Genomic DNA, 12,246 nt, shown 5'->3' on the forward strand with positions numbered 1-12,246 from the left:
GCTGGGCTATGTGGAGAGTGAAGATTTAATACAGAAATGTAAAACATAATCTTATTGCTTTTAATTAAAAAGTGTTGCAAACTGTAGAGTTACCTTAATTAAGAATGATGAGTGGAGCTTGCCTCATTTCAGCCAGCTGACCAGCAGTGAACTGCAGCAAGTTCTCTACTCTGCTAAATGCATTCGGACAATTCTGACACTTTCTCTGGCATCTCAATAAACAGTATAAAGGATCTAATATGGGTGCAACGGTTTACTGAGAAAATGTTGCAGTTTTTAAAAGATCGATACCTTCATGCCACTGACTGACCCATGCCTAGACTGCACATTTTAATCGATTGTTTTTCAATCTCTTTATTTGACTTGGATATAAAACCAAAAAAATTAAAAAGATGTTTGCTTGAAAATGCCAAAGTGTTGTCATAAGAGATGGGCTATATGGACTTAAAACTCTCTAGCACAATGTTTTATTGCTTTTGATGATAATGATTAAGTTGATAATGGCTTGAAATCCATCATTAGCCACAATCAGAGCCTTACACATACATATTTAAAACAAAACTGACTCTACTTCATTACAATGTTTGAATTAGGCTGTCCAACCCTACTGCCACACAGTAAACAACTATGTTCAACTATATGTTAAAATGCAAATGCAGCATTTATTGATGAAACCAGCATTGGAAAAAATACTACCATGATCGTTATTATGACTGGATGACTACTTCCTGAAAGGTATAAATCATCTTTTAATCATTTAATCTACTGTTACATATTTGTAAGAAAGGGAATTATCTGGGATTTATTCAGTTTTTTTTGTTTTGTTTTTCCCTGTTAGTGGTTAGAGATGTATCGTGAAAGCATGTCTACGCCAATCCAACATATTGACTTCTCTCCCGTTAGTTCACAAAGCTCCACACGTGAATTGAATAGTAGAACAGGTTACTACTGCCAAAGTTACTTATTCTCTATGAACAGGTGCAGAATCAGCTCATGTTCTTCATCCCTTTCTTTCTCTCTCCTCCGCTTCGTCCTTTCAGCTCTCGCTGTCTCTATTTCCAATAATTACACCATCTATTTAAAGGGGAAAACCTTTCTGTCCTTCTTGCCTGTCGAAGTTATGACCCACCCTGTTTTACACATGGCCTTTGTTACACACACAAACACACATTTACTCAGTGCTAAAGTTTAAATTAGATTTTTAACTGCGAAAAGTCTTCAACAAACGGCAAAGACAATAATTTTTGTTTTAAAAAACAATGGCGGATTTTGATATAGGTCATATGGCTAACCTGACAGGGCGTCCTTCCATCAGGGGGCGTCAGGATTAAAACAGAATATGTCCTTACAGCTCGGCTGGCTCCAGTTGCTGTCCAATAAGATTCCATTTCAGTGCAAAACTAGGCAATTCATTGTTATTTAATAAATCTGGATTGTATATTTAGCGTTCAACCCTAGTGGTTGAAATCTAAACTACTTAGTCCGCTAAAATATTGGCCCTGTCCCAATACCCACACTACACCCTACGCCCCTCTATGATAAGTGTACTTTATACAAGTGCCCGTCGGGGTTGAAGTGCGCAGGTTACAAGCGTGCGAAATTGCAGAATTGGGACAGTAGGGGTTACGTCATCGACTTGCGCCTCTGGAAGCAGCGCTGTTTTCACAGTCTTGCTGCTAAAAAAATATTTTAAAACTGCAACAAGCAGTTGTTTTGAGGAAAAAGTGCAGGAAGTGAAGGAGGCTTTTAGACCGCGCCAGTGTTTGTTTGAAAGGTAACTTCAGTGTTATGGCCTACTGACTGTCCAGACCCACTCTGAACCCAGTGGTATCTTACAATGTTGAGCCTGGAAAACCAGTAAAAAAATATATATTTGTCAGCTTGCTGTCTAAACTTCACGCAGTTCTTATTCTGATTTGATGGTTGATTACATTGATGGTTGTGATTGGTTTTTGCTAAGAACGCCATCTGCAGCAGTGAATTGTGGGTAATATACTTCGGCGAAGTCCGCTTAGATGCGGGCTTAGCATCTTAGGATTGAGGGCGCAAAGGGGGCGGGGCTAAGGACCACTCTGGAGAATTGGGACACACTACGCACTCGAACCCATGCGCGTATTTGGACAGGGCCATGGAATGGATAATTCTGCATTGAACCAAAATTCTGTAAAACACATTTCTAAAACTTGTATTCTTTTGTAAAAACATCAATTTGGCATCGGAAGAACCTTAGATTCACACAGGAGTAAATATCTAAGATTTCTGAAAATATACTTTAGAATGAAAGAAGTCATTGCTCAGAAACAGTTGTTTCAACAAATAGAACTCTGCCTTTTTCAAATTATGTTACATCACAATGTCCATTAAAAGAGAAGGCACAAAATATAAAAACTTGATACAAAAAACCAAATTCAGAACATTGCTGAACCATCATTAGCTTAGAGGTGTCTATATACAACATTTGAACTTGTATTGCAAAAACAAAATCTTGTTTTCAGAGCCTCAAACCATCACACCACCTCTGCCGAAATGAGGAACACGCTCTCTCACAGAGAAACGAACCAACGTAACCCTTATGCATAGACCAAATATATACTGACACATTTAGACTTCTATGTTTATGTACCTGCATACGCTGACATACAGGTACATGGAGCTGTACGTCCATCCAAACGTCTTGCAGAATCATATTTCCATACTTATAATACTCTAATACGCACACTCAGACCCCTATCATGGGCACGCACCCGTCAAATCATAATTAGGCCCTGTCCCTGTTCTTTGATAGCCGTGTACAGTGACTCTTCTTTAATTCTTTATCAAATGCATTGATCGCTGTGGGCCTCGCATGCCCATTGATCCGTGCCCTCCGTCTGGAGGCAGCCGATAAGCCCCACACTCGTCTCCATCTGCCTCCCTGCTTGCTTCTCTGTCACTCCCCTTTTTGCAGTCTCGCTGTGTTCACCTCATTTTGACCAAAAAATTAATACATTTCTTAATTTGCTCCGTTCCACACACTTGAACGTGCTAGCTCTGTGTGCAGATTGGTCCAGTTTGAAGTCTCCATGTTTTTGAAAGTGGAAACCTCATTACTCATAAACCCCACTGGTTTGAGCATCATATTTTTACAATTTGTACTGTAGTTTCAGTTTATCACAAACACTTTGTACTTTAAATCAATTATAATTGTAATGGTATTGCTAAAAACAACCTTCTGTGTTATTTAGATTCACATCAGTATGTGGCAATAGACTGGCAGACTGTTTCAGTACTTATTTTGTACACCACACATTTGTTTTAGAATATGCTTTAAAGCTTTCACAGAATGAGAAAATAACATTCTTGTATCTCTGATGCATTTTGTTATCAGATTACTTTAAATTAAGCCCCAAAATTTTCAGTCAGGGACTGAACCTAAGTTTTGTCTGCATCATGAATCTTCGTTCCAAACTATGTTGAGCAATGTGACTTTCTTAGTGTGTGTGTGTGTGTGTTCCTGTCTTGGCATCACAGTGAGAACCATTTTCCCGATTTCACCATCAAATTGAGGACCGTTTGTACCAAAGTGAGGACATTTTGCTGGTCCTCACGACCTATTTTGCTAACGGTTAGGTTTAGGACTAAGGTGTTAATTGACTTTAGGTTAAGGTTAGGGTTAGGCATGCACTGGTAATTGTTAGGTTTAGGGTTATTGTCAGGGTTAGGGCATAGAAAGGGTTGAAAATGACTGAAAATCAATGGAAGTCAACACATGGTCCTCACTACATATAGCAAAACAAGAGTGTGTGTGTGTGTGTGTGTGTGTGTGTGTGTGTGTGTGTGTGTTCAACAGCGCTTTTTGCATGTGTGTGCTGGACAAGATAGAGACCTAAAGGACCTCTTGACTGTGAATTAGCCTGTCATGACAAATGTCTGGAACTGCATGACTGGCTGCCAGACTGGCTGGCTATCTGGGAGGTTGGCAAACCCTTTTAGATAGTGATTGTGTGTGTGTGTGTATGCGTCTGTGTAGCATCACTCCGTGCCCACGCCAGGTCTCTGTACTTGACCAGCAGTGCGTGCCCTCCCACCCTTTTTCTACTTGCCCAGTAAAGAGCAACCAAGGCGACAACCTGCTCCCCCCTGCACAGAAAGAGCTGCCAAAGCAGAGAGGGGTCCTTACCCTACGCCAGGCCCCCAAAGGAAGCTTCTGTCTCAGCCTCGCACTCAACCGTTTAGCCTCCCTTCCCTTGGAAGTTCCCACACGTCAATGGAAGGCACAGTACACAATTGTTCTTCTTGTCGCCAGTTAAAAAAAGAAGTCTCTTCTCCTCCTGAGCCTCCTTTCTTAAAGCAGGGTTACCCACTGACCACCAGCTGTCACACTTTCTCTCCTCCTTTTTTCTGCTTGTGTTTTTCATCCTGACTTTGATCATGTAATGATGCAGCTGGTTGGGTTTGTACTTTCTGTGTTTTACTGCGGTTATGTCCGCATGGCTTTTGGACATTCTGTTGTGCTGTTGGCACATTAGGGCAAGTGTTTGTTTCCATCTATTGTCACTTTCCAATTTGGAAACTCCTAGTGTGAGTACCCCTTTGCCCTGGCACTGTGTCCACTAGGTGGCATTTAATCTCCACCTGGTCAACCAATTTGCTCTTCAAAAAACTTTTGGCATATTGTCTTGCCACAGAACACTGGGTTTTAATTGGAATGACAAAGTTGGTAGCACTTGATTGACAGACTCCAGCCTCAGTAAGTCTGGCAATGAGCTGAAGTTTTGGACATCGCTCAATTACAAGGGGAGACAATGTCCTCTTATCCATATATGCAATACTTTGAGCTTAGAAGTACATAAACAATGCTGTGTGCCTCAGATGTTAGGGCTGGGAACCTCCCTTTCCCATTTACCTCTTTTGCAAAATAATACATTTCTCAAGAAGTGTGATTGACATCTTTACAAAAGCAAGATCCTTCCAAAGTTTTGATACCCTTGAACTCTTTAACATTTTGTCACATATTGGGATTTAAAAAACCATGTGACCTCTATATGATTATTGTTCTGGATTTTATATAGAGGCATCTGATTAAAAGATACTAAATACAAATCCACACCAAGTTGTTCAGCTTCTTTCCAGTAAAAACATTTTAAAAAACATGCACCGTTTTCCTTCCGCTTTACATTCGTCTACTACTTTGTGTCGTCTGGTTTGTCAAGTAAAATACATTGAAGTTTGTGGCTGGAGAGGAACACTGAAAGCGAAGATTTAAATGTGGTGCTTTTTTTCTAACACCAGTGTTATTAGTATTTTATTTGATAAGCCGTGGAAGGACAATGGTGCATGGTTTTCAAAATCTTTAATAAATAACGATCTAAGAATAGTGGCTGCATTTGTACCTAATCTAACCCTGCTATGAACTTCTCCACAACTTTATCCTGGACCTGTGTGCTTTGTACCTTGGTCTTCATGATGCCGTTTGTTCACTAATGCTGTGGACTTTGCAGAACTGCTAATTTTGTGACTTCTATGGGCAACTGATTGAGCTGGATTTTATTTAGGGGTATCAGAATTAAGACAAATTGAAAACCATGGATCATTTCCTTCCACTTCACAACATTACAACTTTGTTACTCTATCACATAAATCCAAATAAAATATCTTGATGTTTAGGGTTGTAACCTGACATAATGGAAAAGGATCATGCACATGGATGTAAAATTAGCCACAACATGGCTGCATCATCATAAATTTTTGCCTTCCTCTCACCCCTCTCCTCCCACCAAAAGGCATTCTTCCTGCTACTGCCGAAGCCATACAGTATTCAGCTTCCATAGTGGTAATCCTGGCCCCTGGACAGTCAAACTCAATTTCCCGTTTTCTGGCCCTAAAATTGGCGAACACCAATAATGTAGTTGGATGTTTTGGATTGTGTTGATTCCGGAGCTTATGCATATATATACAGATGCAGCGAGATCAGAGTGGTAGTTGTATCTGTAGAGGCCATATTGGATATCTAAACCAGGCGATAGCCACAAGGCCATATGTAACATTACTGTTATCATATTACATTAAGCAAACAGCTACCTTCCTGCTTCCAGATCATACAAATAAAAGACATGGAAGTAAGAAAGAGGCAAAAAACTACTAGAACAAAACCAGCAGACATTAAGACGTCATTAAACCCATTTTTAGGTTTATAACTTTAAACCTTTGAAGGAATTAACCCTGAACATATACTCTTTTACCTTTTACTAGCAGTTTCATAGCCTCTTTGATACAGATCAATTTTTAACTAAATTCTCTAAAGAAGAATAAAGCAAAAGAAGGTTTACTTTAACGTGGAGTTTTGAATAAGCTTTTTGTTTGTTGGAGGTTTCAAAACAAAAGAAGTCCACCTAAATCTCAATACTTTTCTACAGAACCGTATCAACTGCCACTCCTGTCCTCCCTCTTTATCTCCCTTTCTGACTCTTTCTCCCCCCCGACTGTCTTTCTTTTTATCAGTCTCTCTCAAAGGTGCGCTCCCCTCTCCCCATGGCCATCCCCCTAGGCGCTCTCTCTCTCAGCACACACACTGGCAGAGTGCATTAGGGCTGCTGTCATTTACAATACAGCCCCATTGTCCCAGCTAAACAATAGCTACAAACAAACAATTGACATGGAAATGGAGAGATGTAGCTCATTAGCGGGCGCTGCATGTTTTGTTAATGGATAAATGGGCGGCTTCAATAGGCCTGCCCTAAAACCCTGCTTCAATATGGAGAAGCCTGATTAACAGGAAACCGCAGGGAGGAAAGCAGCGACAGAGAAACGCTGCTTCGCTCTCCCCTGGGTCGTATGTGGTGAGCTCTGTTTAGGAGAGGAGCTGCTAGTTTAGAGCAGGTTCATGCTTACAAGTGGAAGACAGAGCGTGTGTAAGTGTTAGTTTGTTATTGTGGCAAAAGTTAAAACTGACTATATCCATCTTTCCGTGTTTTCCAACATTTTTTAAACTCAGAATCACTTTTTCTGCCCAGGATTCACTCATAACTTCACAGCCTAATGGGAAAACTCTCTCATATCTTTTCAGAGCACTTTTGAATAAACTATATTTCTGTCTAATCCTTTTATCTTTTCAATGTCTTGTCAAAACTTAATTTCAGACTGGCTGTCCTGGATATTTGGTTGTCTCCCTGGTTACTGTAGCCAATGGATTGCGCAGTGAGTGCATGCTTGTGTGATGGTTGAGCCGTCATCAGGTAAGTGCCTGTCTTAACTGATGGCGGTAGCTCTGTGAGTGTGTTTCTCTGTGTATGTGTGTGTCTATAGTGGCCTGCGCTATCAGTAAGATCATATTGAAACCACCTGAAAATGGCATTTCTGCCATTACTCTGATGATGACGGCTCAATACTGTATCTGTCTGCTGCCAAGATGAGGAGTCTACGCCTGTGTGCTTTTAGCTGCATAATGCTTCCAGATGTATACATGCATTTTGATAACAAAACTTTTAGTTCAATTTTTAGAGGCAGGTCTATCTTTCATTGCCAGAATAGAACGGAAACACAAAGCTGTGTGAGGTGACTATAAATTGATATAAATGTATTAAATTAAAACAAAATGTTTTATTATCTCTAACATTTTTCCTTTGGATTGCCCATTTGGGGTTCCTTGTACACATAGCAACTTCTAAAAAGTCCCTACACAGTCTGGTAAAAGTATGATTTTTTTGTTGTTGTTGTTGTTTCCAGGTTTGCAAAAGTATGGCAAAAGAAACTATAGTATGGAAAACATATCCATTCATCCATCTTTCCATTTATCCTTCCTTCCTTCCAGTCTGTGCTTTTTGCAGGTTGCATGTCTAAACCCTGATGACTGTCAAAATATTTGCAATAGATGGATTCTGATGTTTTTATTTCTACTCAAAAACTGGCAGACCTGATCTGAGAAATGTATGGAATTTTGTCATGAACATGTGTTGGAACCCATCATTTAAATGTTGCTGCTTTAAATGAAATGGCCTCTTGTGACAAAAGGTTTTTATTAAAACATATAAATTAATTTGGTACTTTGAGCTGGTGGGGTATGCCTCAGTACTCCCTGGTCTCCGAACCACAAGAATGTGGTTGGATTTCTCACATGTCACTTAACTACAGAAACTGACTTCAAGCTACTGCCCCACATTTGGTTGATGGGAGAAGTTAACGGACTAAAATGAAATCAGACAGCCGCTGGTGTCAAATGATCTTGTGTTCATTTGGCCCAGGCACTGTAAAAAGTGAGTTCCTGCTTCAGCTCATGGTTGTTGTTTAAACATTGTTATTGTTAAGGTTATTGATTTGTTTCATATCTGGATTCATGGACATTAGCAGATGTTTTGTACCAACAGTGTGCATATAGGCCAACACATTTTCTTACCTGAGACGTTTCTCTGCGACCGACAACACAGTCATTTCAGTGGTTTAGCTTCTGACTCTCTAGAGCTGCGTGCTCATTGCTGTGGCAGGAGATGTGTTTTTAACCCTATTTTTTCCCTTCTGTAAAGCACAGATTTGCCGGACTACGTATAGTAGTTGGTGGGTTAAAACTCCCATATTTTTTTTGCCATTCAGCTACAGGAGAAGATTGTGGCAATGAGATAATGTTCTGATAATGTTCTGAAAGGGCAAAGAACTGTATGAAAATGTAGTCCTTATGTTACTTTATTATGTTTTTAGCAGGAGTATGATAATCTGAAATTAAAGCAACTCTCCGATTATGACACACTTCATACTTGCTCTCTGAAGAGCCCCTGTTCTCTTGCTGTGTGCAGGAGCGGGATGCAGAGCGGCGGAGACAACTACGAGAAAGAGCCAGGCAGCTTATAGCCGAGGCTCGATCCGGAGTCAAGATATCTGACATGAGCCTGCTGGATCCGACTAACATGGAGAGAAGCAAAGGCAGCCCCGCCGGGTTTGCAGGAGGTCAGGACACAGCTGAAGAACATCACTCATGAAAACATGCATAAAAGTGAACCAGAATATTACAGTCTTTCTGGTGATGATTTATATTTAATTGTTTACTCACATTAACATTAAAAACTTCACACAATCATTCAACTGCTTTGCAAGTAACTCATAACAATCACTAATACTAATTTAATATAATTCAGACGTCACACTTGTATGGTTTTGACCTAAACGTTCTACATTCACACACACATTTCCATTATGCTCTCTAAAGGGGTTCAGTCTAATCCTCAGTGAAAACAAAATGTCATTTGACAACAGCCGTGGGTCTAAAACCCACCACCCCCCATTACGAGAAGCGCTTCATCTTGCAACTCGTCCGCCGTCTCTTTTGCCCAGTAATTATTAATCAACACTGCATATTGTGCCTTTAAATTATGTTCCAAGCACCATACACTTCTAATAGCATCTTGCAGCGGTAGCAAACGCTGCTTATGTGCATTTCCCACTGCTTTCCATTTCCCTGAAATTGAGGTTATTATCACAATGACCATTATTAGGCCTCGCGAGTCTTTTGTTTCAGATTCCACTGTAATGTGCACCCTGCTTTTAGTTGGGTTGTTTTGGGGGATCAAGTGCACTGAATGCAAATGACAGAGTGTATGCAGGCTGCAATAATGTTGATGATGTTCATGATGTTGAGAAAGTACTGAAACGAATTTAACTGAATGTAAGACCTGTAAAAGAGAAAGAACAGAAGAAGATTACATATGTATCGTGAGACGAGTGAATAGATTACTGCTTTCATATGTGGGAAAGATAAAACCAGATTAAAAGATTGGTATATTTTCACTTTGACCAGTCTTGGTAGGTGAAAAATCAAAAATAGAGCAGAGCAGACGTCTGTAGACACCAGGAAGGCTAGACGTGTTACAGCAAAGTTGTTCCGTTTTATCCCTGTGAGCTTTCAACCCATCTGTCATTGAACACGCGAACATCCAAGGTTTCTGGCACAATCTCACCGACTTCCAAGGTGCATGGAGAGGGACAAAGATCTGGTGAGGTGATGACTCCAGCAACCCTTGAAATACTAGGAAACAACGCTGTTAGCAGACCAGCGCGTTCTGGCTTGTGGCCTTCATCAGGGTCAAGAACCAAATGTAGGCAGCTTTTAGGAAAACTGGGTTGAAGGGTCTAAGCATACTCTGGGGAATTCACACAGAGACGTTTCTGTTTACAGTTAGTAATGCCGACTGTGCTAATGCCTGATAAAATGTCAGCTCCAAACAGTTTTACCTTGATTTAACATTAGAATAGCCCTGTTTTACAGCAACTCTGTCACACACAGTGTGACGCCGCCTCTGCGATGCTTTAGAAATCAGATATTGGGCATAATGGGCACCAATCTCTTGGTTGAAATTTCCTTTTGAGTTTATATAATGTTTCTTTGAATTATCAACTAATTGATTATAGTTAAAGTTATTGAGACCAATATTCAAAAAAACCTGAAAGCAATGGTGAGTTCCACCAAATACAAAGCACCAAAATCAAAGCTAATAAACTCTTATCAAGAGGAGGAAAAATAAAAGGACAAAGACGCTGAGACAAACTGAAGATAACTCTTGATTTCTTTTTTGCTCCTTCAGCTTTTCTGTATAGGACTAATTGTTGGTCTCATTAAAAATGGAGTCGGAGGAAAGAACAGAACCAGAGAGGAGGAGGAAAGACAAACGCTGTGGGCTGTGATACACAAGGCCTGCCGAGCAGAACGGCTAATCCTAGCCCCCACTCTCTCCAGCTCTCTGCCGCTCTCCCCTCATCACCATTCACAGTCCTTTAAACGCAGCTCCGGCTGCCCCCTCCAAGAGTCTGCCCACACAGAAACTTTCCAAACTCCATCACCATGGCCCCCCATTAATTAGGCTTCAGCCAGCCACGCAGGGATGGCGCTTGCTAGCACGCTTCGCATCGCAGCTAGCAAATTAGAAAAGAAAAATCAGGAAATACTGTTATTTTAACTCCCTCTCCTTCTTTCTTTGTTCTTGGTCTTTCTCTCCTCCAAGTAATAAATAGCAGAGGAAGGAGCTCGCAACGTATGACACTGTTCACTGATTGTTTTGTTTTAATCCATGGTGGGTTATCCATGCAGCTAGAGCCGAGCAGGTCTCCATTTGACTTTCTCCTAACATGCTTTTTGTTTTGTTCCTAATGTGGAGACACCATTGTTTCCAATGAACCCCTCAGGAGACTTAATAGAATATGTGCTTTCATGTTTTTGAGGTTTTTGTTTGCTTCACCTCTTTTATCTGGAACAAGAAAGGCAAGCAACAGATCTTTGAATGAGGGAGAAATTATACAGAGTTCTCATTTTCACATTGTGTGCCAGAGTATATTTTTTTTGCCCCAACACACACACACTCCAAACTTGACTCTCTGCTAGGCTTTATTACATTTTGCTGTCAGCAATGTTTTTCATTTCTGAGCTTTTATAGATGTATTGTTTGGACCAGTGCCGGAAATTCTTGTAATTGCTTGAAATTTAGTTTGGAGTTTGTTTTCATGGTTTGAAATATGGATAAAGAGCATCTAAAGGCTTGGATCCTTAATTGCATTCAAACAAATAGGTGTCTTATCAAAGGGTTTCCTCTTTAGATTAAAACAAGATTAAACTTTTAAATTAACAAAGACATGTCCAGCACACAGCACCGGTGGTCATAAACGTCATATTCATTCTGGGCTTTTATTGATTGAGTTCAACCAACGAATTTCAAAAGCACGTTTGTTGCCCAAGAATAAAATCTGTTGTCAATATTTTCAAATTCCCACAGAGTCCAAATTGTACATTTATGCTCAAATCTATACCTACATCCCTTCTAACATTTGATTAGAACCCCTTTTTCCTTAATTCTGGACGGATATTTGACAGCTCCTCTTGGAGGAGCTGGTAGAGTTCATAGTAGTTGTTTTTCAAGGATGGTCCATTCATTTTCACTAAAGTTATGGCTGTATTTTACCTTAAATGTATTTGAACACTAACAGTAAACATAAACCAGGGAGCTTCTAACAGCAGTCATGAATGTTCTGTATGTAAGCTAAGCTGTAGCTCTACAGCACAAGTTAACAGCTGTCAGTTCATTGTGTTTCCAGATGCATAGAACAGGATGTGGGAGGAATGTTAAATGGTTGAGTTTTCCTTTAAGAAACTGATCAATCACCCAGTTTGTAGTATCACAGCCTACTGTTAATACAAGCTAACCAAACACTGTCTTTCTGTTCTTTTTCCTTCATTCTCCCTAAATGCCCTCCCACCCTACCACCACTATTACACCTTCCTAACTCTTACCA

General features: G+C 40.2%; 1 protein-coding gene across 8 annotated transcripts in view; it reads left to right on the plus strand.

Moving 5' to 3' along the window:
• Window positions 1-12,246, plus strand: part of ehbp1 (EH domain binding protein 1) — a 175,073-nt gene that overhangs the window by 102,130 nt on the left and 60,697 nt on the right. For all 8 annotated transcript variants that reach the window (XM_047350685.1, XM_047350683.1, XM_047350687.1 and 5 more), the window contains one exon: window positions 8,766-8,916. In XM_047350685.1, coding sequence (XP_047206641.1) covers window positions 8,766-8,916 — 151 coding nt within the window. The remainder of the gene's footprint in view (window positions 1-8,765; window positions 8,917-12,246) is intronic.

This window comes from Girardinichthys multiradiatus, chromosome 22 (genome assembly GCF_021462225.1).
Source record: "Girardinichthys multiradiatus isolate DD_20200921_A chromosome 22, DD_fGirMul_XY1, whole genome shotgun sequence".
Lineage (NCBI taxonomy): Eukaryota > Metazoa > Chordata > Actinopteri > Cyprinodontiformes > Goodeidae > Girardinichthys > Girardinichthys multiradiatus.